We start from the raw sequence: 26497 nt of genomic DNA, 5'->3' as shown, positions 1-26497 counted from the left end.
CTAGACCAGGGCTCACCAACGTTGTTGAGTGACAACTACTTCTTGTGTACTGACTAGTGTGACGGGGCGGCCATCTCAAATGAGGCGTTTCATTCATGAATATTAGCAGAATGTGTTGTTCTTCAGAATGATTCATTTTCAGACACCGATCATGTTCACGACGTCGGTGACCCCTGCGCTCGACCAAATGTGAATCAAGGAAAGAATAAAGGAGAACAAAGTGCAATCGAATCAGCGCGTGGTGTCACAGCGGTAACTGCAAGTGTGTTTCAGCCCCCCTCGCCACGTCTCTCCCGTCCAGGTGTGCGTGTTCTGCGGCGGTCTCGGAGCGTCGCTGCGTTGCCGGGAGACGGGCTGCGGGCGGAGCTACCACTTCCCATGCGCTGCTGCCGCCGGAGCTCATCAGGACTGGGAGCAGAGACGCACGCTGTGCACGAGACACGCGCACGCGGGTACGCAAACGACACGCACGTCGCCGCAGGTGGGGGGGGGCCCCGGTCGAAGTGAAGTCGCCGAATATCGGACTTATCGAAGACTCCGGCTGACTTCAACGTGATCGATGTGGTTTGTCGAGTTGTGCCGTATAGAAGTCCCTCCGAAGTCCCTCGAAAGTTAAGAGACGAGTAGAAAAGCCACACTTGACCTGAATTTATTTCTTTTATTTTTTTTCCACTTGCTGGCAGCCGGAAGGTTCCGACTTGACAGCACCACTCGCCGCCAGCGCCGCATCCAGGCGTTGGTGCGGTTTCGGTCCTGTGAACGGCTGCACGTGTGTTGTCGTCTGTTTTCAGAGTCTCGGTCCTGCGTGTCGTGTTCACTCGGCGACAATGTCGGCAGTCTGTTGATGTGCTGTTGCTGCGGCAACCGATACCACGCACGATGCTTGGCCCCGCCCCTGACTCCCTCCTCCCTCATCCGGGCTGGCTGGCAATGTGTTCCATGTCGAGTGTGTCAAAGCTGCAGGTAATGCATGCGCACGAGGGTTGCCGAGATTAGTCGACGAGTAAGGCCGCGCAATGACGGACAAAATAATAATCATTCCCTTTATTTTGGGTGAGATTGAAATCTCGATGATGGAAATAATTTTTCATTGATTGACAAACTTGCTATTTATTCAACTACTCCAAATTTGCGTCAAAGCCTCATGCTGATTCATCCCTGCACGTTGAACACCTTTTTGAACATGCTTTTCGTTTTGTCTGGTACAAAATGACCTTGTCCATATCATGTGGAATTAAAGCCTTGTGCATTTTCCTTCTGCTACATCCACACCAGTGATGCTTTGCATCTATACACTTGGCAGCATTACACTTATCTCTTGATCATATTTGATATCTATCTACTTACTGGGCTAACACCGCTTCAGTGACGTAACACGTGTGCTGCCGTCTCCTTTAGGCTGCGAGAGGACACGTCGGTGTTGCTGGTGTGTGCTCGCTGTGATAAAGCTTACCACGCGCACTGTCTGACTCCCCCATTGAATCACACTCCAGACAGTAACTGGATCTGCCAGGTAATGCCCCCCCCCCCCCACACACACACACACACACTTTCGTCAAGCAGTGTAATCTTAGTGAGCATGCTCTTCTCCCAGAGCTGTCGAGTGTGTCTCCGCTGCGGCGTGAGGTCGTCTGGTCACTGGGCCACTCACCCCTTCCTTTGTGCGTCATGTGATCCAGCTTTACCTTGTGGCGTGTGTGGCCACATGCCCGATTTGTACTCGCTGCAGGACTATGTGACGTGCATCTGCTGCTACAGGTACACGGTCAACAGGGATATCTTGGAGAGTTGACAACAGTGTTCCACCACTTATTTGTAGCTTTTGCCATTTTCTGCCCTCTGCTGTCTGTACTCGGGCCAAAGCCACGTCTGATATGAAAATGTTGCCGTGGCAACATTGTGTTGCTTGAAGTGAGGTCAGGACCTTCATTTCGTCAAACCGTAGGCATGTCTAAGAAAGTGCTTTGCTTCCCTCCTTTGGAGTCAATTACAAACTACAGCTGCAACAAGGTGGAAGAACACTGTTGGTTTCGAGTCAACACGTTGTATGGCTTGACTGCATGTGCTACATAACAGCCTGTGTTGCGCACGCATGTGTGGTGTGTTGCAGGTGTGTTCACACCCAGTGCATTTCCGTCGAGGAAGGCATCGGCGAAACCAAGTGTGACGGCAAAAGTTACGTTTGTCCCGCCTGTCGGCCTCAGGGTGCGGAGCGATCAGCACTCGCGTTGATCTTGCATAGTCCTGCCCAAGACCTCCAATTCACATCCACACATGCGCCAGATTTTCAAAATCCTACTGAGGTTCTCCCCATTAGTACTACTGCTCACAGCCCAGTCCATCTCTCAAGTTCAGAGCAGACTCCGACTCCAACTGAGATTACAAGACTGTCACACGACAATCCAGTAGCTTCTCCTTCCGATGCCGCAGAGTTGCAGCAAAGTCCAACTCAGCCTCCTACCAGCCCTACAGAGCAAAAGCTAAGTCTAGCCCTGTCTCCCTCTGACCCATCAGAGCTCCAGCCAAGTCCACCGTCGTCAGCGCCTAGCTCAACAGAGCTAAAACCAAGTCCACAGGCGTCTCCCTCTCATGATACAGAGCCACAACAAAGACTAAGTCCAGAACAAACTCATTCTTACTGCTCAGAACTAAGTCTAGAACGTTCTCCCTCCGACCACCCAGACCCTAATCAAAGTCCAGAGTCACCGTCTAACCCCACAGAACTTAGACTGAGGCCACCACAATCTCCATCCAATCCAACAGACCTCCAGCAAAGGTTAGAACAATCTCCATCTAATTTGACAGTGCTGAGACAAAGTCTATTGGCATCACCTGCAAACCTCTCAGTGTCGCCTCGTAGTCCACCACCATCTTCCTTAAACCACTCAGAGCTTCACAAAAGTCCTTCTTACGGTACTGAGCCGCAGGCGAGTTTCGAAACGGCTCCCTGTAGCCCAACACAATTTCGTGAAAGTCCAGCACAGTCTCCATCTGAGCACACAAACCTCCAACCTTTGAAGTCTCACCAAGCAGAGCTCCAACTAAGTCCCCTTTCATTTCTTCCCAGCGCTGAAGCAGTCCAGAAAAGCCCAGTGCAATCTCCTTCAAATGCCACAGATCTGTATCTCAGTCCATTGCCATCTCCTTCTCATGTCACGGAGCTCCGTCCAAGTACAGTCCCGTGTTCATCAGAGCCCACAGCATTCCGGCGAACTCCGGTCCAATCTGCGATTAGGAACACTGACCTACAGCAGAGTCCACTCCCATGTTTGAAAGTCACAGAGTTCCAACAGAGCCCAACACCATCCCCTTCTAGTGTCACAGAGCTCGGTTTAATTCCACTCTCATCTACATCAAAGCCCACAGACCGCCCACAAAGTCCACTAACTTCAACTAACATGAAGGATTTCCATCCAAGTCCTACCCAATCTCCTTCTAATCTTCCTGCTCTCCATCCAAATCCAGTCCCATTTCCTATGGTCACGGAGATCCAGCAAACTGCAACACCATCTCCTTTTAAAATCACAGAGCTCCAGCAAAGTCCATTACCATCTCGTTGTAACACATCAGATCTTCAAGCAAGTCTTGTCCCATCTGCTAATGTCGCACTGCTCCAGCAAAATCCAGTCCCTTCCCCTTGTAAAACGAACGAGCTCCCCCGCAGTCCGGTTCCATCTCCTTCTGACACCAAAGAAATCCTGCAGTGTCCAACACCATCTTCTTCTAAAATCACACATCTTCAGCAAAGTCCCATAGCGTCTTCATCGAAGCCCACAGAGTTTCATCAAAATCCAGTCGCCTCTCCTATCAATGTCACGGAGCTCCGTCGAAGTCCGGTCCCGTCTCCTTTGAACATTACAGACCTCCAGCAAAGTCCAGTCCCTTCTCCTTTGATCAGAACCCAGCCCCAACAAAGTCCGGCAACATCTCCTCCCAAGGTCACAGAAATCCCACATAGGGCAACACCATTGCCTTCTAAGACCCAAGACCTCCAACAAAGTTCAAAATCAATACCTTCCAATGTCACCATGATCCATCACAGTCCAGCGCCATCTCCTTCTAGCATCACAGAGCTCCATCATAGTGCGGTAACATCTCCCTCTCACGTCACAGAGCTTCATCCAAGTCCACCAACATCTCCCTGTGATGTCACAAATCTCCCAAGTCCAGCAACTTCTCCTTGTGACGTTACACAGCTCCATCAGAGCCCAGCAACATCTCCTCCTAAAGTCATCGAAATCCCGCACTGTGCACCGCCATCTCCCTCCAAGTTCACAGAGCTCCCTCCAAGTCCAGCAAAATCTCCTAACGTCACTGAGACCCAGCACTGTCCAACACCACATCCTCCTGACGTCGCAGAGCCCCAACAAAGTCCAGCAACATCTCCTCCTAATATCACAGAGCTCCAACACAGTCCAAAGCCATCTTCTCATGTCATACAGCTTCCTCAGAATCCAATCCCATCCCCGTCTGTCACCGAAGTCCCACAAAGACCATTACCATTTTTGTCCACGTCCACAGCGCTCCCTCAAAGCCCGCTGCCATCTCCTTCTGATCTCACCAACGCAAGACGAAGTCCAGTCTCATCTCAAGGAATCCCCACGGAGCTCCAGCTAAGTCCAGCAACATCTCCCTCAGTCCCTGCAGAACTCCATGAGAGTCAAGTGCCGTTGCCCTCAAGAGCCACCGAGCATTCACAGAATTTCAACGAAGCCCGAGAACTCTCCGCGCCTTCTTATCCTTGTGTAGCAGATCTCGAAGAAGGTGCACTGCATTCTCCCCCGTGTCCAGCTGAGCTTGTAATGAGCCACCTGCGCTGCTCTGAGAATGCAGAACTCCACGAATGTCCTGCCCCGTCTCATCTTTATCCAATCCAAGTCAAGAAAGACCCACAAGTCAATCATGTTCCTTGGGACTACCAGGACAACCGTGGCACCTCTCCAAGAACTCCCTTGAGTTCAACACCCCCCGTGTTGCCTTCTGTTGCTTTGGACCTGCAGCAAGGCGCTGTCCTTTTGACCTCCACACCATCCGAACACAGTCCTCCATCCAGCGCTCCCATTGACTCAAGTAGGGAAAAGCTTGCAAACAGAGTGTCTTCTGAAAGTCCAGTTCGGGGCGGTACGATGTCTGAGCTTAGTCCGTGTAGAATGGATGATGACGAAGCAAAGCCCGTGATCATTTCGCCAGACAGCCGCGTGCAAGATGAATGCTCCCAGCCGATGAGACCCCTTAGTCCTGCTGATGAACCGCTGCCGGTCCAAACTCATCAACGAGAAAGCTTTCCTGAGGCCCAAAGTCCTACGCTAGCTGGAAGATCATCCCCGCAGGGTCATAAACCGGATGTCGAAACGGCCCTGGATCAGGAGAGCGATTGCTCTCCTTTCATGGCTTGTAAACTTGAGCAGGATCTCTCTCCAGGCAGCAAACCCTCCGCATGCGGGCCCGGTACTGTCGCCGGTAGCCCATCAAGAGCCCCCTTGAGCTCCCCCCCGTGTAATCTGTTGCAGCCCATTAGTCCAGCGCAGATGCCCGCTCCGCAACCTGCCAGGCCTTTGCAACCGGGGGCGGTCGCTCGCCAGTCTGTTGCACAATCGAGCGTCTCTCAGGGTGGCGGCGGCACAGAACTTAATCCCGGGGACATTCCGCCCAATCGAAGCGTGGATAATAGCCAAACACTGGAATCTGGTCTTTGCAGCTCTGCCGCTGTCACGGTCGGACCCGCGACCCTTTCCCGTCCGCAGAGTGAACCTGGTGATCTGCCGTCGCCCGCACCAGCGAGGCTTGTTCACCAAAGCGCTTCAGTGGACCGTAGAAGCCCCTCTCCTGTGTCTTCTGATGCTGGGACTGTGGAGGGTGTTCCTTGTCATTTAAATGATTCTCTTGACTGCACGTCGCAGCGCTGGAAACCATTGCAAGACCCCACTCGTCCCGTACATATCCATGCCGGAGCCAGAGGTGCGAGTCCTGCCATCTCACTTCAGGCCTCGTATGACTTGATGACAGACGCCGACACTGTTGAACATTTACCGGGCGGGATCGGTCCTTCAAGCCAAGCGGGTAGCCCCGTGATGTCAGCAGCCCGCTCTTCCCAGCCACGTGCCAGCCCCTCATCATTGGACGCCATCCCGCCTCAGACAGCAGTTAACCATCCGCGTCGCCTTAGCGAGTTTGAAAAGAGTCCCGCCTCAGCGGGTGACTGCAGTCCAGCTGGCTCGCCGTATGATCCGGAACTTTTTCAGCTCCCACAGACTGGCCCGTCCAGTCTCTCCACCGTTCCGACATGCAGCCGCCCCGCGGACCCCAAGCCTTCCCATTCAACTAGAGCTAGTCCTCCACACAGTAGATATGCAGGCGACAGCTCTGATAGTCATGGTCTGATCAAAATTGGCGCGGAGGCCAGTGGCTGCTCGAGCGACCAAAGTTCCTTAAAAACTCGTGCGACATTCGGCACGCGCGCACAGGCTAGCGGCAGCCCGACTCCAGCGCAGGCTGCTGAAACGCGTCCCAGTAGCCTCACGGGTAGCACACGTTTGAGCCCTGAAGCGGACGCGCAGGCCGGCTCCCCAGAACACAATTCACTTGGGCATGATTGTGCTCCAGGTTTCACTTGGGAGCCATCAGGGAAGACCACAAGAAAATCTCCACGTTACCAGCTCGGTGGCTCGTTTGCTGCTAGCCAGGCTAGTGCGACTGACCCAAGGCGGTTTCCAGCACCGTTGAGCCCCTGGAATGACAGACCAGCCAGCGGTCCCACTCAGGAACACGCTGACGTGCCTGAAACTGGACGTACTTGTCAAACGCAAGCTAGAACCGCCAGCCGGAGCCAGCTTGCTGGTTCTTTGCGGCCGGATAATGGACAGATTTCAGAAAGTCTTGAGGAGCTCGAGACCAGTACGGGGTCAGCTGTTCCTACTCGCGTTGGGTCAGAAAGCGGCCCCCGTCTCGCTGCTCCCACTTCTGCGTTCCTGTGTGAGGGGGAGTCAACCACTTGTGAGTAGGAATGAACATTCAACATTCGTTCAACCGTCCCGACATGTCTTGACCTTTGTATTTTCTTTCGACAGTTGCCACCACAGACCAGGCCTACCCTCTTCGCTCACGCCGGCACCTTCCTGAGAAGACGGAAGGAGAAGTGCCGGCCCGGGAGCACAATAAGCAGCTGATAGATGCGCAGAAGATGGAGCAGCGCCAAGAGGAGAAGGAGATCCAAAGCCAGGAGGAGATGAAGGAGCAACGCCAGGAAGAGATTGAGGAGCAGATGCAAGAGGAGAATAGGGACCAGCACCAGGCGGAGCAGAACTGTGAGGAGCTCCCATCAGGTATGGAGCAGGCAGTGAGTTCGAACGACCTCCGGAAGGAAGTTGATGATGATGTTCTTTCTCTTGTGTATCCGTAGAACTCCCACGATCAGCCGATGAGCCTGCTGCGGCATCCCTCTTCTTCTCCGCTTCCCCCTCGCAGTCCTCACCTTCCCTTAGCGGTTCCTCTCCGGCCGCCTTTCACCATTGTGGCGTTAGCTCTGAGACGTTCCTCCCCGTCGCTGCGGTGCCCGACGCACCCTTGGAATGGCCACAAGGCGACCGGTCGCGCTCCCGGAAGATGCTCGAAGCCGCCAAAGATGTTGCCCCATCCCACGCCGGCTCATCAGAGAGGGACGAGTCGACTCCTGACGCGGCGGCTAAGAGGCCAAATCAGGAGGGGGCGAGGCAGAGTAGCAGTGACGGGGAGGGGGAGCAGGAGCCAACTTTAGACGTGGAGGTGATGAAGCTGATGAGCTCGTCGTCTCCCAGCGCCTCCCCCTGCCGCCCGCCCTCCCTCACACCTCCCCCACTCAGTACGCGGAGTCTCAGGCCTCCTCCTCGCTGCGTTCCTCCATTGGACGAGCTGTCCATCCGCCTCAGGCAGTCTCCTTTCTCCACAGAGGCCTCGCCCGAGACCTCGCCCATCAGGGTGTCCCTCACCCCTCCGCCCCTCTCCCCTCCTTCTCCGCCCCTCAGCTTCAGCCCACCGTACAGGGAGTCGCCGCCCCTCTGCAAGGTAGGGCTGAAAGCCATTTTGAAAGTGAATCTCAGTTTTTCCCAGGCTGCCTCAGCATTTGTGCGGCAGCTGATGAAGTTTGAATTAGTAAGTAACGCCGTGGCGTCCCGTCGTCCTTGTATGTCCACCGGGCTTGCAGACGCTTCCGTCCACGGTGATCCCGCTCACCCGTAAGATCGGCATGGGCAAACCCGCCATCTCCAAGAGGAAGTTCTCCCCCGGCAGGACCCGCGTCAGGCAGGTACGTGACCTCCTTGAGCGTGACGCGTGCACAGCAACGCTGTACGCAAATGCTGCCTGACTGCTTGCGTGCGAGCTGTTGTCATGGTAACGGCATCTTGTGGATAGGTCTCGTTCATGTCGCTGCATTTTGTCCCCTCCCTCCTTTCTCCCCTACCTCCCATTTTCCTCACTCTGGTCGGCCTTTGGCACCTTTCCGGCATCCCCCCCGTCGTCCTCCCTACCTCAGGCTTCGTGGTGGAGTAATGTGAGGGCGGTGAGCCCCCCCTCGTCCTCCCAGGACTCTCTGGGCGAGGGGGGCCAGGACAGCCCCAAATCCCGTCGAGCGGACTCGCCCCTCTGGAGCATGAGAGTGGTAAAGAAGCCCTAGCCGCCCCGGGTGACTTCCGTGCCTTAACTAACCAACCTCATTGTAGCCTGCCGCTTTGCCTGTGAACGGGTGCGAAGCAAGCGCAGCCTGTCTGTCGTCTGCTGACGCGACGAACCAACGTGTATGTTTGAGCTGCTTTCATCGTCCTGCTGTGCTGTTTGTCAGGGTCGTGGCTCGGGCTATCCTGGGAGGAGGAGGTCCAGGGGAGGAGGGGGTATCGGAGGAGGACGAGGGGGACGAGGAAGGAGTCGAATTAAGACGCAGGACTTTGTTCCCGTCTCGCCCGCAGTAAGAGCCCACACGCATTGTCCAAGTCACGTTTCTTCGTGTCGCCCTTTATCAGAAGCGTCTCAAAGGGCGTCACTAGCCCACAATTTGACAAAGGTTAGAAAAATGGTTTTTGACAACAGTAACATACTGGAACCAGTTAGTTTCCCCCCTTATTACTCAGTTGTCCAGTCTCGGAGCAAAAATAGGAGCGTGATGGCGGTCCTGAGCGATCGGCAGCGAAGACATTCAGTCCAGTTTTAATTTATCATCTTGATTCAAATTTGAATGGGACCTTTTCCCCCGATTTGTACGTTGGATGAAAAAGGAAAACGATGAGCCGCTTTTCTCTTCGCCAATTGCAACTGTCCAGAAGCACTGAATGAGCCGCAGACTCACGGCGACATGCCGTGAAGGCTTTCGCACGCGACGCGTGGCAAATGAGACCGGCCAGTTGTAGTGAGTGTGAACCAGGCGCTGTCGTTGCAGTACGGCTTTGTGGAGTCGGCCCCGCCCAAGGAAGAGGAGGAGAACTCCATGCACAACACGGTGGTCATGTTCTCCACCTCCGACGTCTTCACACTCAGACAGGTGCGTGGCGAGAAAAGGACCCGCCGGCCCACTGGAAAGTGACCTTCCTCCTTGTTGTCATTGCGTAGGACATGTGCGTGGTGTGCGGCAGCTTCGGTCAGGGAGCGGAAGGTCGACTGCTGGCGTGTTCTCAGTGCGGCCAGTGCTACCACCCGTATTGCGTCAACGTCAAGGTAGCCCGTCTGTCCCCGTCCTCCTCTTCCTCTTTTCCCGGTCAAGCTGCGACTCCAAGCGCCATCCACTTTGCGCAGGTCACTCGGGTCATCCTGACCAAAGGGTGGCGCTGTTTGGAGTGTACGGTGTGCGAGGCGTGCGGCGAGGCCACCGACCCTGGCCGGCTGCTGCTGTGTGATGACTGCGACATCAGTTACCACACGTACTGCCTGGAGCCGCCCCTACACACCGTCCCCAAGGGGGCCTGGAAGTGCAAATGGTGGGCGCCAGTCGCCTGCATTCTGGACCTCGGCCTCGCCTCTTTTACCTGACGTGTGTACGCATGGGTGCCCGTGCTCTGCAGGTGCGTGTGGTGCGTCCAGTGTGGCTCGGCCTCGCCCGGGCCGCACTGCGAGTGGCAGAACAACTACAGCCGCTGTGGACCGTGCGCCAGTCTCACCTGCTGCCCTCTCTGCCAGAGAGCCTACGCACATGATGACCTCATTCTGCAGTGTCAGCAGTGTGACCGGTAACACACGCACTTTTATCTGGTCTGTTCCTATAGGGCTTAACAAAGGGATCTCTTAAATGGAAGACCTTTTATTTTGCTTATTAAACATAAGTAAATGCACGTCTACGTTTGAGAGGACTGATTTCTATTGTAAATGTTTGAATCAAAACATTCGAAGAGCTGTCTTATTGGAATCAATTTGAGCAAATTCAACTCAATCCAATGGAATATTTATCTGTTGTGTGTATTCAGAAATGCTGCAAGGATGTCACATGTATGTGATGATATGTCAACATATCGGAGTGTTTAATTGCTCTCAAGTAGGGAGTTGTGCATTAGTTGGGGGTATTGACGCTCACCATTTGTAGGTAGGCACGTTCAGGTTTTTTTTTTTTTTTTTTTTTAAATATGGCACAATTTATATCTTCTTTATTTTGCGCCTGTGGACTCTCCCAGTTCCAAGGAGCACCGTTTGGGAACAACTCTGTTGGATAAAGCGGGCAAAATTTGCGGCACCCTAAATGAATTAAGGGAAACTTGCATCATCTTTTCCACTGACATCTTGCGTGTGTGCGCATGTGTGTGTCACTTGCGCGCGTGTGTAGGTGGGTGCATGCAGTCTGTGAGGGTCTGACATCTGAAGATGAGGTGGAGGTCGCCGCTGATGAAGGTTTCGACTGTTCACTGTGCAGAACACGCAGTCGCATCCCATACGGTAACACATTCACGCACACACGTGCGCATGCTTGATTGGCTATGTCGTGACGGTAGACTGGCGTGGCTGTTGCAGGGAGGCCTGACAATTTGGACATGGTTCAGATCCTCTCAAGATCCCGCGAAGCAGGTGTGTTCTTCTGACGGTCAAGTTGCCCACCGCCTTCTTCTTTTTCCTCCTCTTTGCGCAAAATGGCTGACGTCTCCTGAAACGATCGGCAGTTGAGCTGAAATGTGTCTTGTTTGCGTGTGCAGACACAAAGACCTACCGTCAAGACGGCGTATTTCTGACAGAGTCGGGCCTCTCTCAGCTCCAGTCCCTGGTTGAGCCTTTGACCTCAACTCGTAGGTACCGCAGGTGAGCAAAAGGATGAGTGACCTCACACGGAGACGAAAAGTGCAAGTCCTGATCTGTCTGGAGTCAGAAGTCAAACATTCCCTGTATATTTGGTCGGCATTCGATAGTTCTTGGAATTCAGAGTGAGCTGTGAGGCCATCACGCTAAAGTTGAGGGATTGCGTAGGTACTGATTGATTCCAAACGCAGCCACTACATTCAAAATCATCCGCTCATTCCTGACTCGAATCACTGTCTCAGGATTTTTATTTAATGGACTTAGATGCTTCCCTAAATTGTCCCCCAATAATCCCTCCAGCTACTATTAACCACATTATTTAAAAAAAAAAAAAAAAAAAAATCAACTGAGATGCAGAGTGCTGACCATCTGTTTTCGGTCTGCTATCAGGTGCAAACCCAAACTGAAGTTGAGGATCATTAACCAGAACAGCGTGTCTGTCCTGCAGACCCTGCCCCACCCAGACGCAGGTTTTACACACACGCACACACGCACCCACACACACACACACACGCTTGAATGTGGTTATATGAATGCGTGCGTGTGGTGCGTGCAGGTCACGTGGAGTGTGAGATCAAGTCAGACTCCAGCCCCGAGAGAGAGCAGGCGCCCGAGGATGATGTCAGCAAAGACCTAGTGAAAAGGAAGAGGAAGCCGTACCGGCCAGGTGAGGAAGCCCTCGACCCCGCCCCCGACGTCATGTCGACAAAGACGTCCTATATCGGGTTTGTCAGCGTTGCTTCTCAGCTCAGAGTCGTCAAACGGGCAGCTGTGCAAAAAGAATGAACGGTTCGACGTGTGCATTGGAGAGTTGGCCCAAGTTCAAATCAAGTTTAGCTGTCCAGGTTGGAATGCATTTCAGGCTCATCCTGAAATGTCACCCAAAATCCCCAATATGCCAAACTATTTGGGAGTAGTTAATATCAATCAAGAGGCATTGGGTTTGTGCTCAATAGATTTTATTTTTGAGGGGTTGTGGCTGCACGAAGTTCCTTCCGTTGATTTGCTTGCTTGCGCGGTACAGACCCGCCACATCCAATATGGAGAACACGCACAGACGCACGGTCGCAGCCGGCCAACCCTTGCGATGCGGCGTCCAAGCACCGTCTCTTGGTGATAACGGTCCGTCTCTCAGGTATCGGAGGCTTCACGGTGCGGCAGCGAGGCGGCAAGGCGGCCGCCGGCGTCATCAAAGCGTGCGGCGGGAAACGTTCCAGTGAGACACTGCAGGGAGACGAAGGTGACGTGACCTGAAGTGAAGACCGCGCGCTCTTTGGCCCATATCCTCATCCTCGTCGTCCTCTTGCAGAGGGAGCCGAGCAGACCGCGGACAAGGTGAAGAAGAGATACAGAAAGAAGAAGACGAAGCTGGAGGAGGCCTTTCCGTCTTATCTACAGGTAGCGCGCGCGCACGCGCACTCGCACTCGCACAGCATTCTGACTGGCTGTCACGCCTGTCCCTTCAAGGAAGCCTTCTTCGGTCGGGATCTTCTGTATCGCATTCGTCAAGTGGACCAGAGGATCCTGTCGGAGGCGGCGAGGATCAGCCGGTCGGCAGCGGTGGATGGTAAAGGCCCCGCCCCCTCGGAAAATCTGATGGACGCAAAGCAGGAAAGGCCGCGTGAGTCTCGACATTGATTCCTCCATCATGTCACCGTTCATTTGTCTGCGCAGTCGTGCCGGCACCGTGACGTCATTGTGACGACACGTGAGGCTGTGTTGGGAGGCGTTTGTTCAGTCCTCGCTCTCCGTAGGGGGGGGGGGCTTATTGAGTGCCCGAGATAAATCCCGCCGTCCGGAAGGACTCAATGAAGCATTTGTTTGCAAACGTCTCTTTTGGATTTCAACGCAGCACGCTTGGACTTTCGACTTGCCATGCCAATCAGGGAGGATGACACAATTATTGGGAGGCTGACATTTACACCATTTCAATTTCAGCCACGGCCCGAAACAAATGATCAATGATGCAAAGAGTACGCACAGAAGTACTCAATTAGTTGTCAATCCATCAAACAATTGTGACACCGATTCATCACTTGGATTGTGCCAAGTATCTCATTATAGGTTGCAAATTTTCGTCACGTTTTGAGTTGGAGGCGTGCACGTTGCAACGATGAATTGACAACTGATTGATTTGATAGAATTCATGGCTAAATCAAATGAGACATTGGCAAACACCTGCTTTGACTTTGGAAATCAATGAGCGTCATTTTTTCCTCCAAACCAGCAACTCAATCATCATTCATTTGTTTGGTGCGTTTTCAAATGCTCTGACAATTTCAAATCATGTCCTGTTTTTCAAATTAAAACATGTTTTTTTCCAAATCTGATGAACTGATTAATCTGCAAGGGTCAGCAACCTAGGAAGTGATGATTCAAGCAGTTGTTAAATCTCAAGGTGGTCACAGTCAAGTAGATGGGGACAGATTCTCAACACAGCTCTCTGTGGTGACCTCACTGTGACCTCATTGCTTGCCTGTGTGTGTGTGTGTGTGTGTGTGTGTGTGCGCGCGTGTGTGTGCGCATGCGTGCGAGCAGCGTTGTCGGACGAGGTGCTGGTGGATCTGTGTGACGTTCTCAACACTCATCCTCATATTGTGGCCAGCGGACACGCAGGTACCGGGGGCGGGACTGCAGCACTTGCCCATCATATCGCCATCCTCTTTCTTCTCTTGACTCGTTTAGCTCGCAAGCTAACAAAAGACGCAATGCATGCTGATTCACAAAATCTCAGAGTTGCTGATATCGGGTTTTGGGCTGACATTTGAAGATGATGGACCTTAAATCCGAGGTAGGGAGGCGGGGGCGGCAGCTTTGGCGGGAAGGAGGACGTCCTCTCGCCCGAGGCGTTGCCCGGCCAATCGGCAGACGGGCGCCTCTCCGCACGGCCTGACTCGTAATACTTTGGTGGCAGTTATCCCCGTTGCCAGTCATTCACTGTTCCGGACTCCCGAATCACTCCAAAGGGATTTTCGGGCCTTGATGCTAATTATCGTGCCTTTTCGCTTGTTCCGGCACTTTGACCTTCAAGCGCCGCCCTAACCAAGTAACTGTTGGTGGCATGTCTTTTCAGCTGGCCTGGACATCAACGAGCCCTTGGTGGCCTCCGAGCTGACGGGAAGCGGCGGGCAAGGTCAGAAAGCGTTGCACGAAGAGCCTCTGGATGCCATCTTAAACCCGGAGCTGGACAAGATGGTGACAGACGGTGAGTTCAAGCTGCTCGGATTCCAGCTTGCACTTGACGGTTTCCGGCTGCCGCAGCATTTGGACATCGAGGTGGATGTCAGGACGTGTACAATGCACTTGCGTGACTTACATCTAGTCGTACTTCTGTGCTTACAAGTGCGACATTGAACCCACTTCAGCAGGGAGACAGCTGCGGGGGGGAGGGGGGAGCTGTTGCTGAAACAGTTTTTTTTTTTTGCGGCTGCGTTCTAGGTGCCCTCCTCAGCAAATTGTACAAGATTCCAGGTAGGACCCGTCAGGCCTCGTCTCGGCGCCGGCACCCCACTAACGTTTGCACCCTGCGCTCACGCATCTTGCTGACATGTACGCAGAGCTGGAAGGGAAGGACGTGGAAGACCTTTTCACCGCGGTGCTCAGCCCAGACGGCAGCCAGCAACACAACCAATCCACGCACGCCGGTGCTGGCAGCAAAACGTACTCGGGTACGCGCGCACGCGCGCGCGGCGTTTGAAGGAAATGTCGTTGAATGTGGCATGTCGGTAGGCACCGGGGCATTTCCTCGTCTGGCCCTGCTGAACGGCCTGGCGGGCAGCGCTCCCAACCCGCACCGCTTAGACCCGACGCCGGGGGTTCCCGTCTGCGGCGGCTCCGTCCCCTGCCGGCCCCCGACCAACCAGAGGGCGGCAGAGGGCGAGCACGACACCATGTCGACGGCTCAGAGGAGCATGATGAAGTGGGAGAAAGAGGAGGCTCTCGGGGAGCAGGCCACGGTCGCGCCTGTGCTTTACTGCAACACCAACTTCCCCCAGCTGAGAGAGCAGTACCCTGGTACTCACTCACTCACTCACGCACGCACGCATGCGCAGCAACATGGCAAAAGAGTTTCAGAGCTGATTTGAAGTAGGCAAGAAAGGTTTGACACGAGACACCACGAAACGCAAACGTCACATCATGCATCTGTCCCGAAATAATGCTGTTGTCTGGTGCCGGTGGCGTTAGGCCGTTTAAAAGTTGTGCGGCTGACCGTGCGTCACTGGCAAAGGCCTTGTTTGGAGGGTAGCAATGCTACTTGGCAGAACCGTTGAGAAATAGGATCCTTTGCCACGGTGATGGGTCTTCACCGGAGGAAAAAGTCATTTTGCTTGAAGAATAAGGACAATTTTTTTTCGAAGCGGGGCCAAAACCTTTGAATGCTAGAGTCTGTTTACCAAGCTGAACATCCAGTTTTTTTGGTTTGTTTTTTTTTTTTTGTGCTCCACCACAGCTCACTTTTCCTGCCACTCGAGTGGAGAAGTATTCAGATGATATTTTTATTAGGAGCCGCCCATCCGCTTCTTCACAGCAAATACAAGCAAGTGAATGTTGCGGCCATGTTACGTTTGCGCGGGAGACTGCCAAGACGATGCGCGGAACTAAGTGAAAACTCTGTTGCTTGGCCCAGTTGATGGCAAAGTCACGCTGTTTGACTTGTATTGGTTGAATTTGCGAATGAGCCTCGCGAACCTCTCTGCGAACGTTGGCGTCGGTTGTTCAGGGTCTTCACTTTGCCGCAGCCACGCACCGACGGCCGATGTTCTCTGTGCGTCTCTGGCAGAGTGGTCCACGAGAGTCAAGCAGATTGCCAAGCTGTGGAGGAAGGCCAGCTCTCAGGACAGAGCGCCTTATGTGGTGAGTGCCTCGTCGTCGCGGCGGCGGCGGCCGCACCGGTGCCTTTTGTCGTGACGATGCGGCGCCGTGTCTCGCAGCAACGCGCGCGGGACAACCGTGCGGCTCAGCGCATCAACAAGGTCCACGTGTGCGCCGAGCCCCCGAAGCGCGCGCAGCCGCCTCAGCTGCCGCCGCGGGGGCTCCACGACCGCGTCTGCCTGGACGCCGCCGACTCGGCCCCGAAAGACCCGCTCAGGCCCCGAGAGTCGGAGCAGGAGCAGGAGTGGAAGTTGAGACAGGTGCGTAGCCCTGTGCGCTGGTGAGGACGGGGGCGCCGCTCATTCCACGCTAAGCGCGCGCCCGCATGCCAGAGGCTGACGCTGTTGATTGATACTTGTGTGAACGGTGCCGAGCGTCGCTCCCGCCTCCTCTACTAATGTCTCTGATGTGTCATTGAAAAGGGAGAGGTAAAAGACAGATGGCGAGCCGGTAAGAAGAGGCAGGAAAATACAGATAAAGGTTGTCCCTTCCAGGCATCTCTAGCAGGAGGTGGCAAAGAGGCTCTGGTAAGCTCTCCAGGTGAACCCCTTCCTGATGGCCTGCATCCGTGACCCCCTGAAATCCTCTCGCCGTGCCGCCGATTACCGCCGAGCCGCTTTGGTCGCCAAACGTCAGCGTTGGCGAGGCTCGCCGCTGCGGCGGCCGTGCGGCGTCGCCGGGCCGCGAGTTGAATTCCCGGGCCGCCGTGTGAGGATTTCAGCTTCATGGATGCAGGCGGCGCTCGTGTTTCTCGCTGCGAGCGATTTCTTGCCGGCCCGTCCAGACGCGCCGTGATGAAGCTCTGAGCCGTCCACGTCTGCCACGCGGCTCCTCTTCATTACGTGTCTGATTTTGGGGGGTGGGTTGGGGGTCTTCTCCACCTGAGAGCAGGACCGCCTGCCAGGATTCTCTTGGGCTCCACGTCCTGCCTGAGCGATGTCATGTTGAGACATGCACGCGCACATTCGAGCAATTGCGGTCTTGGAAGCGGGGCAGGTTTAACGCCGCTGGACGCTGACGTACCGCCCCCCCCTTCCTCCCTCGCCACTGTTTTGTGTGTCCTCAGCAAATGCGTCAGAAGAGCAAGCAACTGGCCAAGATGGAAGCCAGTCAGAAGCTGGAGCAGGTGAAGAGCGAGCAGCGGCAGCAGCAGCAGCAGCAGCAGCTCCTCTCAGCCATTCAGCGGGCAGGCACCTCGCCGGACGCGGTGGCCCGCCACAACCTCCTCCAGGGCTCGTCGCTGGCCGACGACGTCTTCCTCAGGCCGCAAGCGCCGCCACCTTCCGGCTACTCGTCCCATCCGCATTCCCCCCGCTCCCCTCACTCCTCCTCCTCCCCCCAGATGTTCTCCCCCCCTTCATCCCGCCCCGCCTCTCCCTGGGACCCTTGCAACAAGCCGGCGGGGACTCCTCGGCCCCCCTCCGCTCAGCACTGCCCCCCGCCGGGCACCTCCCCTGCCCGAGACGCCTCGGGGTCTCCCGTGCCCTCGCCGGATTCCAAAGCCTCAGACGCTTCGCGGGCGCTCACACTCCAGCCGGGTAGGCGCCCCCTGGCAGTGACCGACACCGCGCCCTCCCCCAAATATGTCCTGCCTCTGACCTGCTTTTTTTGTTTGTTTGTTTGTCATTTAGGCCTGGAGCACAGCAGAGCAGCTATGAAGAGCCCCCCCTCGGGCTCCCAGGTGTACCACAGGTCTCAGGTTCAAGGGGGCTTGTTTAAAGCTCCCATGCCACCCCAAAACCCGCCGCAGCAGGAATTATTTGACGGCGCGGCTCCGGGAGCCAGGAGGGAGCCCAGCTTAACGGCGGACGTCGGCCTCCCGCGGCCTCAGGACCCCGCTCTTCGTCCGCAGCTTGGCTCCCCTCAGCGCAACACCTACGCGCCCGCAGCGCGCAACCCCGGGGGGGACTACAACCATCAAATGGCCGAGCCCTTCGTCCAGCAGTCCTCTTTGTCCGACGCCTACGCCAACCCTCCCGCCTCCGGCCCGCATCGTGACGCCCCGTACCTTCGTCTCGACGGCTTGAATATGGCAAGCGGCCGCCGCCCCTGCCCCTCCCGCCCTGGGTCGGACACCCACCCCTCGCTTCCCGCGCGCTTGACCGGATTGCCAGGCAGCACGCTGACCTTGGACCATTACGCCCAGCGAGCCTCCACCCCCGACCCTCAGAAGACCCCCGAGGCGGAGACCTCGGCTCCTCGGCTCATGCGATCTCCTCTGGGTGGCGAGACGGCGACCCGCAAGCAGGTAACGGGCCCTCGTCGTATCTCATTGCATCAACGTTGCGCATCGTGTAAAACTTGTCGCCTGAGCGTTCTGGAGTGGCACCATCAGGAAACAAATTGGCCCGACCAAGGCAGGTGTTTGAGGAAATACCAAAAATGGCTCCAACGATGATTTTAGCCTTCGTCTCTACGGCCGAGGTTTGAATGTGTCGAGTGTCAGTCAAAACGATGAAGTTCCATGAGGTTGATTCCTCAGAAGGGAGACCTTGGGCCGTTATTGACATTACAATCGGTAAGATGATGGACACGCCGTACCTAATGTGATCATTGAGCTGATGAATCGACTTTTCTGTTGCTCGGGTCAATGGCAGAGACGCTCGATGCTCTTTTTTTTTTTTTTTTTTTTTTTTTTAACTTGAATGGATAGTGAACCCCAGGCAAGCCTTGATGTTTTGATCAGTGACTGTCGACTTACCTGTGAGAAAATGGCTTCCTCAAACCCAAACCCAAACCCAGTCCGTCCCTTTACGAGTGGCCGCTTCACCTCTTGGCATTCATTTATGCCGTCTTTGTTCAACCATTTCCAAGGTCGCCTCGTGCGCAGGTTCGGCTGTATTGATTTAAGATCATGACAAAAATGAATCCCTGCGGTGGCGGGAGCCCAAAACCCAAACCAGTTTTTGCTAGCCAAGCCAGAGTCTTTCACCGCGTGCCACCCGCCAGTACGGTGTACTGCAAATGTTGAAGTGAGAAGGTCTTCCTTGCCGTTGTCCGTCGCCGCAGCAGGACTGCTTTGCCAGGACCGCCGGGACGCCCGACCACAGATCGGCGGCGGCTCACGCGACCGCCGGAGCTTCGCCCGTGGACAAGATGGCAGCCGATGACATGGCGGCAGTGGGCGCGGCTTCCTCAGAGGGACCGCTGGGGTTGCTCCCGCAGCTCGGCGACTCAGAGGAGAAACTGAGACAGGTGCGACTACTCTTCTGCAAAAGTAGCGTGAGCGTGTAGTCCTTGGCTTGCATGTCCTGCTGCACTCTTTGTACTGCATGCTAGTATGATTTGGTGTGATTTTGTTTAATTTTTTCCCCCCTCTACAAGCACTCTCAAACAAGCGCAAAAAAAAAAAAGCAGGTGATGGATCATGATGATGACTGCCCTAGTTCTAATGCCTTTTCATCCCTTGACTTTCCCTGCTGCAAGACATTTCCACACACTTGCAGGACAACTACGTTGGCAAAACCGAGGCAAAACCGCTCTACTTGACCCCATACCAGTGAAGTGCTGGATTAATAGAATTTTAGTCGCAGTACTACTAGCACGCAGTTGTCAAGTGGCTCACGAGTTGCCCCACGAGGGAAAACAAAGCATGCACATGTTGCTGTTGTCGTGCGCGCCTTGAGAATGTATTTGAAATCCATGATGGCGAGTATCCCGAGTATCCCCTTTGTCCTCACGAGTTAGCGCACGTCTACTCCTTTGGCCTGGCTGCGTTACCACAGCGCAACGGTATTTTACGAGTAAGCTTTAATTGCGTACAAGTGGGCCAAGGTGTGTGTGTGTGTGTGTGTGTGTTGGGGGAGCAATGTTACGACTAAGAGTTGTTCTGCGAGTGCCCAATTATGGCCGTCCATTTGAGCGTTTGTGCGCTCGTCGCATTACCAGTGGAGGGCTATGCGTTGACCGGTTGAGTTTAACGGTGTCTTTTCGAGTAATTCAGTTGTACCTCAGGATAGGTATAGATAAAATGTTGTTGATATTACTAGTCGTAACGATGCTGCTTATCGATCCGGTGTCTTAACGCTGTTCTTATCTGCGCTTCTTTTGTTTGGGGGGAGCAAAACAAAACCCGCACTGCTTACCTACCACGTGGGGAAAAAAGGGGGTTAAAAAACTAAAATACATAAAGACATACTTGGGTGAAGTGCCTGGATTCTTAAAAAAAAAAAAAAGAGAGAATACATCCTTAACATTGAATGAGTCAAGGGTGGAGCTTACGGTGACCTGCAGTTCAAATAAACAAACAAAACTCAGCACCGGGGCTCCCTACCCATCCCGAGTTGAGCAGTTGAGCCAGTAGCAAGGGTTGTCAGCTGGGCACAGTAACATGTCGTCGTTCTGCTCGTGAGGACAAAGAGCGTACGAGCGCACGGGCCTTAAGTAGGCTGTTGTAAATGTCTCTTGATCCTGAAACGTCTGCGCCGGCGCAGCGTCAGAGGCTGCGCCAGCTCATTCTGCGGCAGCAACAACAGAAGAGCGCCATGCGGCAGGAGAAAGGCATCCAGGCCGGACTCGCGCCCGCTCTCGGTCCGGCCCCCGTCTCGGCGACACCCAGCCACTGGCCCCAGGGCGTCGTAGACGAAGCGCTCGCCGAAGTGTTTGGACGCCCGCCGCCGCCTTACCCCGGCACGTTGCGCCTTCCCGGGCCGGGAGCTTTTCCGGGGGAACGGCTCAGAGGTTCGACCCCCAAATCATCTTTGATTCCCGCGCCGAGAGGAACGCCGTTGAGGTGAGAGCAACGGCGGCGATACGCGCGCTCGCAGGCGTGGCGGCATTTTCAGCCATTTCCCGTTCAGGTTCAGTCCTCATGAGCCCTTCCCGCGCCCTCCCCCGGTATCGGCGCCCGGTGCCGGGCTCGGGGCCCCCGCCCAGATGAGGAAGCCTCTCCCGGGTGAGCCGGTCGCCGTGCGGCCGCTGACCGCCGCCGGCCCGCGCCGTCACGACTTGGCAGGTGAGAAGGGCGCTTGGCCGTGTTGGCGCCTGCGATTTGAAGACCCCGCAACTGTTTTGCAGCCGCCCCCCAGGCCTTTCCCGTCCCCCGGGCTCCTCCCGTGCAGCAACACAGCATCATGGGCCAGCCCTACATCGAGCTTCGCCACCGCGCCCCGGAGAACCGCCTGAGGCTGCCCTTCTCCCTCGTCGCCGAGGCGCCCCCGCCGAGCGCCCGAGCGCGGGAGATTGCGGCGGGCCAGCCTGTGCTCCTGATGGTGCAGCTGAACCAGCAGGAGCAACACCACCTGGTCCACGCGGCGGCGCAGGGCAACGACATGGCGCTCCAGGGGGCCGAGGGCATGGAGGAGCACCTGGAGGGTGTGGAGTCTGCCGTCAAAGATCTGGAAGATGTGGAGGTGAAAGACCTGGTTGACCTCAATCTCAACCTGGATCCGGAAGATGGTAAGAACGAGAGTCTCGGACGACCGGCAACTTTGATCTTAATCTTAATACTGTCGTATAGCTCATCTGGCACATCCTCAAGTGCTAGACGGCCGGCCAGCAGTAGCATGTTTAAGGCATCGCTAAGCTGCCTCAATAACAAGCGAGCGCGCCAGGCGGGAGCCTCAAATCGTTCAGTAGACCGCTGAGCGCGAGTTATGTCCAGCACAGAAAGTTCAGCAGAAACATCTTTTTCGTATTTCTGTTTCGACATCATATCGAATAGCCCCCGAGATCATTTATTACGTTCGCTTTTGGGAACGTTGAAATACCCGGCCGGGTAAGTCTTGTCTCGTTCAACATAGATTTGAGCGTTCAAATTCATTGATTCAAAGTGTCAATTTGCGCAGAAAATATTGACTTTGTTGATTTGTTGGTTTGTTTTCCACAAGTAAATGTGCTGCTAATTTTGGCCAGAATGGTTTCTCAACATGGTCAAGACAAGTTTTCTAAGATGTTAGCTGACGGGTACCGCGTGCCACTTTAGGCAAAGAAGATCTAGACCTGGGTCCGAACGACCTCCATCTCGATGACTTCCTGCTGTCGGGGAAGTTTGACCTGATCGCTTATGCTGACCCTGAGCTCGACCTGGAGGACAAGAAGGACATGTTCGCCGACGAACTCGACCTCGGGGAGTCTGTCGGCGACCCCAAGAAGGGGGGACCCCAAACGATGGACGACCGCACCGACTCGAGGGGTCAGGTGAAAGAAGAAAACCCCGAGAGAATCCGGGCGGATCACTCGAACCGATCTGCTCCACTTGCGCCCCCTGCGCATCCCAGAAAGCTTCCTGGACCGGACGGGGTCTTTGGACTCGCCGGAGCTTCTGGGGCTGCGGCGGCAGGATCCAACCCGCCCGGCTCCGCTTTGCACCTTTCCAAGGTAGGCTTCCAGACTTGGAACGTCGCAGTCGTCACGTGGCGAGATGTACCCGAGATGACAGTTTTGGAAGGGCCACTTCAACTCGGGGCCCAAAGTTCCCTTTCTCGTGACGAGAAAAAAATTCATCTGCGTGTGGTGAGAGAAGCCTGGGTTGCGCATCGATAACCATCGTGTCCCATCAGGTGGAATCGAAGGAGTCCGTTTCCGGGTCCGGCCTTTTGCCCGAAGCGCAGGGACAAGGAAAAGGTGCGTCTTGTGCCCCGACCCCTCCGCTGGCTCCAGGTGAACCCCGGATCAGGATGCGACTTGTCTCAGCTTGCAAGTCGCGCATGGGGTTGACCGCGTCCTTTGTCCCTCCCCAGGTCCGCAGGGCGGCTTCCGGCAGAGCGCGGCCGGACCCGGGTCGGCTTACCTCGCTCTGCAGCCGCCACCTTCTGGGCACAGTCCCGTTCCTCAGGCCGCTCGGGGTGTCCCCCTTGACTCCGGCCCTCGCTCGCTGTCCCTCCAGCTCCCCCGGCCTTGCCTCCTGCTCAACCCCGATGCGCAGCCCCTTCAGCGGGAAGTGTCAGCTCAGGGCCAGAGCCAGGAACAGGAGCAGAGCCAGAACCAGAACCAAAACAAGGGCAAACCTCTGCTCTTGGAGGAGCAGCCTCTCCTGCTGCAGGACCTCCTCGACCAGGAGCGCCAGGAGCAGCAGCAGCAGAAACAGATGCAAGCCCTGATCAGACACAAGTCCGCCCCGGAGCCCGGAATCCTCGATTTGGGTGAGATGACGACCCGGCCGCGGTGCGGCCGCCGTTTTGCTCTCGTGTTCCTGTGAAAAGCTTTGTGTGTGCAGCAGACTTGAAAAGCTTTGTGTGTGCAGCAGACTTTGATTCCATCTCGGATCCCATCATGAAGGCCAAGATGGTGGCTCTGAAAGGCATTAACAAAGTCATGAGCCAAGGCAACCTGGGCCTCAACAACATGGTCATCAACAGGTATGACCGACCACTCTTGCGCGGAACCAGTAGTTGGAAGTTGCGTCAGCCGGCGTGATGGATTGAAAAGGCAGACTAGATTGACGTGGCGACACCGAGAGGATGAGATGAGACCGGACGCACACAAGCGCCGGAAGCAGCGTAGCTAGCCAAAAGCGAGCATCGACAAGAAAAGAGTTGAAAAAGGGACCGTAGTTGATAGGCCGGTGCCGCTGGCGCTGTTAGGCCAGCGGAGGCCTTTCCCTGTCGGCTCACCACTGACCCTGCGTCACTGTGGGCTTCCACTCACATGTTGGGGCATGGATTTGTTAGGTTTCATCCGGCCCCTCCTGCCGCTGCCGCCGCCGCCGCCGTCGCCCAGGCCACCGCAAGTCAGCCTCCTCTTCCAGTGGCACAGGTGATTTCTCTTCGGTTTTGATCTTTAAACCTTTTTTTGTTTTCTCTTCCTACCCCCCTCCCTCCAAAAAAAAACCCAAAAAAGAATAATCGGGATTTGAATTATTACCAAAGTCATTGGGATGCTTTTTTTTTTTTTTTCCTCAATCGAGCAGCTCCCCGCACACACACACACAAGCTTGAAGAACATTTTGCGCTTGATGCCGGAATGCCATCAATATCGCAGAAGTCAGACTGTTTTGTTCAACAGTTGGTCAACTTATTTTCAAAAGCTAACTGTTTGCAAAAAAGCCTTTCAAGACCCGCGTAGAGGATTTGCAATGTTGAGAAGTAACAGGAAGTAGACTCCACATGATTTGCTTTTCAACAAATGACGTGGCAGGCGGGACGTGGCCCCCGGGCCGCGCGTCGGACACCGCTAGATGAAAGGCACGCTCAAACTCCCGCAAATGTCTGGAGGGGCACTCGCGGCGGGAGCAAAACTGCAAGTGTCTCGTCTCCCGTCAGGATCCCGACGCGGACCCTCAGCTGGCGCGGCCCAACCCGCCCAGCTTCGGAGCCGGCTTCATCAGTGAGTTCCCCCCGATGTCAAGCGGGTCGGTGACACGTGCTTGCGACGCGGGCGCCGCAGACGACTCTCAGAGGCGTCAGTATGAGGAGTGGTTGGGGGAGACGCAGCGGCTCCTGCGGATGCAAGAGCGCCTCCTGGAGGAGCAGCTCGGCACCCACCGCAAGACCAAGAAGGCGCTGTCGGCCAAGCAGAGGACGGCCAAGAAAGCGGGCCGCGCGCTGGCCGAGGACGACGCCGCCCAGCTGCTCCGCGTGGTCGAGCAGCAGGCCGCCGTCCAGAAGCAGCTGGAGCAGGTGACCGCTTTTTTCGCACCTGCTTTTCCGCTTCTCGACTCTGCCGCTTTTGTGCTTTGAACGTGTGGCGCGTCGGTCCAAATGATGCAAACGGGACCTTCCGATTCACTCTTTTTGTGTCTTATAAATCAAAGTTCCTCGAGATGTTCAGGAACAAAGGCCAAGTATTTCAAATGATTTCGGATTGGAAGCATAAGAGCCACTTGACCACGTGGGGCTCGACCAGAAGGAATCGATGCGTTGTCCTCACCTTGCCAAGCTTCCACTTTCAAACCTTGGCAAACGCTGCCTGTTGCGCTTCAGATCCGGAGGCAGCAGAAAGATCACACGGTGCTCATCGAGGACTACAGGAGCAAACGGCAACAGCAGAGGCCTCCGTCTGACGCGCCTGCCGCCACGCTCCCCCAAAAGGCGGCGCCTTTGCAGAGCGCCGTCCAGAACGTCCCTCCCGCTTGGTCGCCCTTGATGGGGCGCATGCTGGTGTCTCAGGTGCCGCCCGCCCTCCCGACAAGCGCCGGGGTTTCGGCCGCGGCGCCCGGGCTCCCGCCCCCCGCAGCGGGCTTTGCCTCGGCCGTCGGGGGACCCGCCGCGGGCCACGGGGGAGTCTCGCCGTGCGACGTATCGGCCCCGGCGCCTCAGGTAACGGGCTGGGAATCAAACTACGGTCCACCTTTGTTACCCGCCGGGCTCGGTGCCGCCCGGTATGTTTTGCGCTCTATTGTGCTCATGCGCCGGAGGCGCGCGATAAACCAAAAAAACATCGAAACGATTGCTTCAAAATGTGCGACGTGACGAGCGGGGGCGCGAACGACGACGTCGATGGTGAGCTCGCCGTTCCTTCTGCTCCCCCAGGTCAAATTTGATGACAACAACCCATTCAGTGAGGGGTTCCAGGAGAGGGAAAGGAGGGAAAGACTGAGAGAGCAGCAAGAGCGACACAGAGTGCAACTCATGCAGGGGGTGAGATGCACGCACGCACGCACACTAAGGAGTTCTCTGAAAAGACTTGTGTGTCGTGAATCGGGAGTCGCAATGACGAATGAGTCCAAATGCAGAATCATTCGTCATTCCCTCCTCCCCGGTCGCATCTTGACGACGTGCGCAGGGGACGTATTCGTGGGCTCCATTAAGGGCTCGTCCTGCACTGAAAGACAACAAAAAAACCTTTTCGATATCTAAACCCAGGATAACACAGCGCACACACACACACACACACACACGCGTATCTATATCCTGTCTACGTATCTATAAAACCTGTACTGAAAGAAAAGGATTTTGTGATTTCAACAAACAGCCACAGAGAAGCAAAACATTTTGCTTACTCTTCCCAAAGTAGCCTGCCTGTCTGAGTCCTCTTCGTATTCGCGAAATGAAAGGAAGGCTCGACTGATCCACCTGCTGCGGCCAACCCCAAATTCCTTCACGTGGATGTTCCATCATCATTTGATGTTGCGTGCCAAAAAGGACCATTTCACTGTGCAATATTGAACCTACGTGCGTCTATATGAACACATCCTTTCAAATATTTATCGATAGGATGTTTGCTCCCGAACGTCGGCATAAGGCGTCGGGCCGTGGACGTCCCCTTCGTTTTCACGCTTGATTGGAAGCTGTCGTCTTGCGTGGAATATCCTTTGAGGAGCGCGAAACCTTCTGACTCAGGTGGAGCGCCATCGGATGTTGCAGCAGCAGAGGCTGGATCAGGACCAGCAGGGCCGAGTCCAGCTGTGTGCCGGGGGGCCGGCGGTGGGCGGCGGCATCCTAGGCCCCGCCCCCGGCGCCGACGCCTTCTCCCAGGTGCCTTTCTTCAGTTCCGAGCTGCCCCA

The 26497-nt window shown here is 55.4% G+C and overlaps 1 protein-coding gene across 1 annotated transcript in view; it reads left to right on the top strand.

Moving 5' to 3' along the window:
* Positions 1-26497, top strand: part of kmt2ca (lysine (K)-specific methyltransferase 2Ca) — a 42370-nt gene that overhangs the window by 4843 nt on the left and 11030 nt on the right. Inside the window, 45 exon segments of the mRNA XM_019887492.1 lie at positions 302-452; positions 792-963; positions 1399-1513; positions 1595-1758; positions 2111-6993; positions 7068-7322; positions 7400-8040; positions 8180-8281; positions 8510-8635; positions 8816-8938; positions 9407-9508; positions 9577-9681; positions 9760-9941; positions 10026-10190; positions 10778-10887; positions 10963-11016; positions 11142-11244; positions 11632-11711; positions 11798-11908; positions 12377-12639; positions 12709-12862; positions 13780-13857; positions 14315-14446; positions 14680-14712; positions 14799-14909; positions 14971-15255; positions 16022-16095; positions 16173-16373; positions 16536-16640; positions 17180-17651; positions 17745-18361; positions 19123-19308; positions 20547-20845; positions 20913-21067; positions 21130-21510; positions 22037-22431; positions 22614-22713; positions 22794-23195; positions 23297-23411; positions 23724-23808; positions 24315-24378; positions 24439-24671; positions 24975-25310; positions 25524-25631; positions 26334-26497. The exon segment at positions 26334-26497 is cut by the window's right edge and continues 578 nt beyond it. Of these exon segments, the coding sequence (XP_019743051.1) occupies positions 302-452; positions 792-963; positions 1399-1513; positions 1595-1758; positions 2111-6993; positions 7068-7322; positions 7400-8040; positions 8180-8281; positions 8510-8635; positions 8816-8938; positions 9407-9508; positions 9577-9681; positions 9760-9941; positions 10026-10190; positions 10778-10887; positions 10963-11016; positions 11142-11244; positions 11632-11711; positions 11798-11908; positions 12377-12639; positions 12709-12862; positions 13780-13857; positions 14315-14446; positions 14680-14712; positions 14799-14909; positions 14971-15255; positions 16022-16095; positions 16173-16373; positions 16536-16640; positions 17180-17651; positions 17745-18361; positions 19123-19308; positions 20547-20845; positions 20913-21067; positions 21130-21510; positions 22037-22431; positions 22614-22713; positions 22794-23195; positions 23297-23411; positions 23724-23808; positions 24315-24378; positions 24439-24671; positions 24975-25310; positions 25524-25631; positions 26334-26497 (13292 nt within the window).

This window comes from Hippocampus comes, unplaced genomic scaffold (assembly GCF_001891065.2).
Source record: "Hippocampus comes isolate QL1 unplaced genomic scaffold, H_comes_QL1_v1.1 scaffold393, whole genome shotgun sequence".
Taxonomy (NCBI): Eukaryota; Metazoa; Chordata; class Actinopteri; order Syngnathiformes; family Syngnathidae; genus Hippocampus; species Hippocampus comes.
This window is presented reverse-complemented; position numbering and strand designations above follow the sequence as displayed.